The sequence below is a fragment of the Caenorhabditis remanei genome, chromosome II (genome assembly GCF_010183535.1).
Source record: "Caenorhabditis remanei strain PX506 chromosome II, whole genome shotgun sequence".
Taxonomy (NCBI): domain Eukaryota; kingdom Metazoa; phylum Nematoda; class Chromadorea; order Rhabditida; family Rhabditidae; genus Caenorhabditis; species Caenorhabditis remanei.
In genome coordinates, this window is record NC_071329.1 from 15,661,048 (window position 1) to 15,663,520 (window position 2,473).

The 2,473-nt window shown below is 35.9% G+C and overlaps 1 protein-coding gene across 1 annotated transcript; it reads right to left on the minus strand.

Moving 5' to 3' along the window:
- Positions 1–865: 865 nt before the first annotated feature.
- Positions 866–1,671, minus strand: GCK72_007199 (uncharacterized protein; the record flags this gene model as incomplete). Its single annotated transcript, XM_053726033.1, has 7 exons — positions 866–914; positions 965–1,049; positions 1,105–1,198; positions 1,246–1,341; positions 1,419–1,458; positions 1,505–1,578; positions 1,630–1,671. The coding sequence occupies 7 exons, from the start codon at positions 1,669–1,671 to the stop codon at positions 866–868; spliced, it is 480 nt and encodes a 159-aa protein (XP_053590227.1).
- Between the last annotated feature and the right edge of the window lie 802 nt (positions 1,672–2,473).

Consider the following 2,473-nt stretch of genomic DNA (forward strand, 5'->3'; position numbering starts at 1 on the left):
GGGACGCAAGGCATAAAATGAGAAGAAGAAGAAGGCCAAGTACACAAAGATAGGATGTGAAATGACAATGACGAGAGCAACTGAAAAAATCGATAGTCACATAATGAATGAGAAACACTTTACATTTAACCTAGGTCTCTCTGCGAAGAACAGGATGATGAGTATGCACAATAATAATAAAAAAATGTAGTGTGAAACGTCAAAACGAAGAGGGACAGATTGTCTATGAATGCCATATATATATATGGGACTGACTAAATTGGGCTACATCTGGGAATGATCTGCATAAATACAACGCGCGTCATTTAGATAGGACACCCCCTGAAATTTGACGTTCTGAAAAATCCTGAAAAGTGATTAAAAATCGGTGAGAGAAGTTCAATTCGGCGACCCTAAAAACCCTAACCGATCGTTTGGATTGAGCAACTTCCAGCAGCTCTGTGCTCAAAAGTCCGTTTTGAGGCTGTGTCAGAAAGATGGAACACCACCGAAATTCAGTAATTATCAACTCGTAAACTAAGAAAATGTGAAATTTTTTCATCTTATATAATCTTGAGTGCAATAATTAGTCGCTCTTTAAATGTTTTCACAACAGTTATTAGTAAAAAAAACTTGTTAGAAAAAAATCGAAAAAAATCACTGTTTTCGCTGACTTTTGATAACTAATCGGGATTTTTAGAATGTCAAGTTTTAGTGGATGTCCTATCTTTATGATGCGGACTGTATAAGACAAGAATTGATTCTCTATGTTGCTCGAGGGGTGCACACAAACACTGACAGAGAAAAATGAATCCGTGACAGTACATCATTATCCCTTGAATTTCTATTTTTCGCAACAAAACACATTTATTTAAGAAACCAGATTTCAGTGTTTATAAAACATGTCATTTTTTATGTTCTCCAGATGATAGCGCCTGGAAAAAACCATTAATCTGAAAACGAGTCGAACTGCTTTTAAACTTACGCAGATTTTCGGAAGAAGTATATGCAAATGAGATAGTTGATTAATAGGGATGGGTAATAAAGATTGTATCGAAGATGAGTCGTGACTAAAAAACAAAAACTGGTATTATTAATTCAGGAAATTCTGATAAAAAAACGAACAAAACTGCTTCTGATGAAAGTTGACCGCGTCCGCTTCGACACCTGTGATTAATGGAAGATAGAAGTAAACTGTCATACTAATTGCCATAATTATCTGGAAAGTATTTAAAACTGATTTCATTATTTCACTCTGAAACTCACCTGAATGTAACAAAAAATAATATATCTTTTTGCACATTCTGTGAAGAAAAAAACCAATAAGCAGCATGCGAGAATCAGATAAATCGATGCGAAAACCTGAAATAAAGAAGGTTTTTTTACTAAAAAAGGGAACTTACATCACACAACATGAGGTTTTCGTGGTTGTCTCTAACATAATAATCTGCTGCATTGAAATTATATTTCTCTCCGGTTCTGTATCAAGTACAGTAAGATTTCATGAATTAATAATTGGACTCACTTTTCATTGTAATAGATTACAAGAATCAAAATCCACAGGATAAATCTTAAAAGCGTACACAAGAATAGCCATTTCTGAAAATCTTCTAGTCTAGCGAAGCAATTTCTTGAAATCAGGGATCATACCGCGTATTTGAAAGGTGACGGCTTGATTTGAATTGTCAACATTATGAAATAATCAAAATTTCCCAGATCTTTATCTTGAAGATTCTCTGCTTTATAGGGTCTCACGTCTAATATTCAGAAAATTATGTTTTCATGGCGGTCTTGCTCGGCGGAGCACGTGTGAATAAAAATGAACTGAAAATAAACATTTTTAAATCTTCAACGTAAAAAATGCACCACGAGGAGCGATTTCTGGTACTTTGAACGCTCATAACTTCTTTCAACCTAATTTTCAGACCTGGCTCCGAGAGGATTTTTTCTTTTCCTCGGGATTTTGCATCGATTCGTTAAAAAAAGTCGACTCATTTCGTTGTGAAAATGTTGCTAAAACAGTTTACCCCCACGAACAAAATCCAGAAAAACTGAAAGGAAGATTCTTTTTTGTTTTCTCTTTGAATAGGAAAATAACCATACTTGCAACCGGGCCGAGTCCGGGCCGCGAGCGGGCCTTTGAATAACTCGCTTCAAAATGAAAATTAGGAGTCGATCAACCTGTCAAATTATAGATCTCGGTGAGCTCTACACAAATCTATTTTTATTTTCACTGTAAGTTTAGTGAGAACCGCAGTACAATCGATTTAGTGGCCGGGCCGTGAACAGCCGGGCCTTGAATCACGGCCCGACCACTTAATGGATTGTACTGCGGTTCTCACTAAACTTACAGTGAAAATAAAAATAGATTTGAGTAGAGCTCACCAAGATCTATAATTTAGCAGGTTGATCGACTCTTAATTTTCATTTTGAAGCAAGTTATTCAAAGGCCCGCTCACGGCCCGGTTGCAAGTATGAAAATAACTATTTTTCA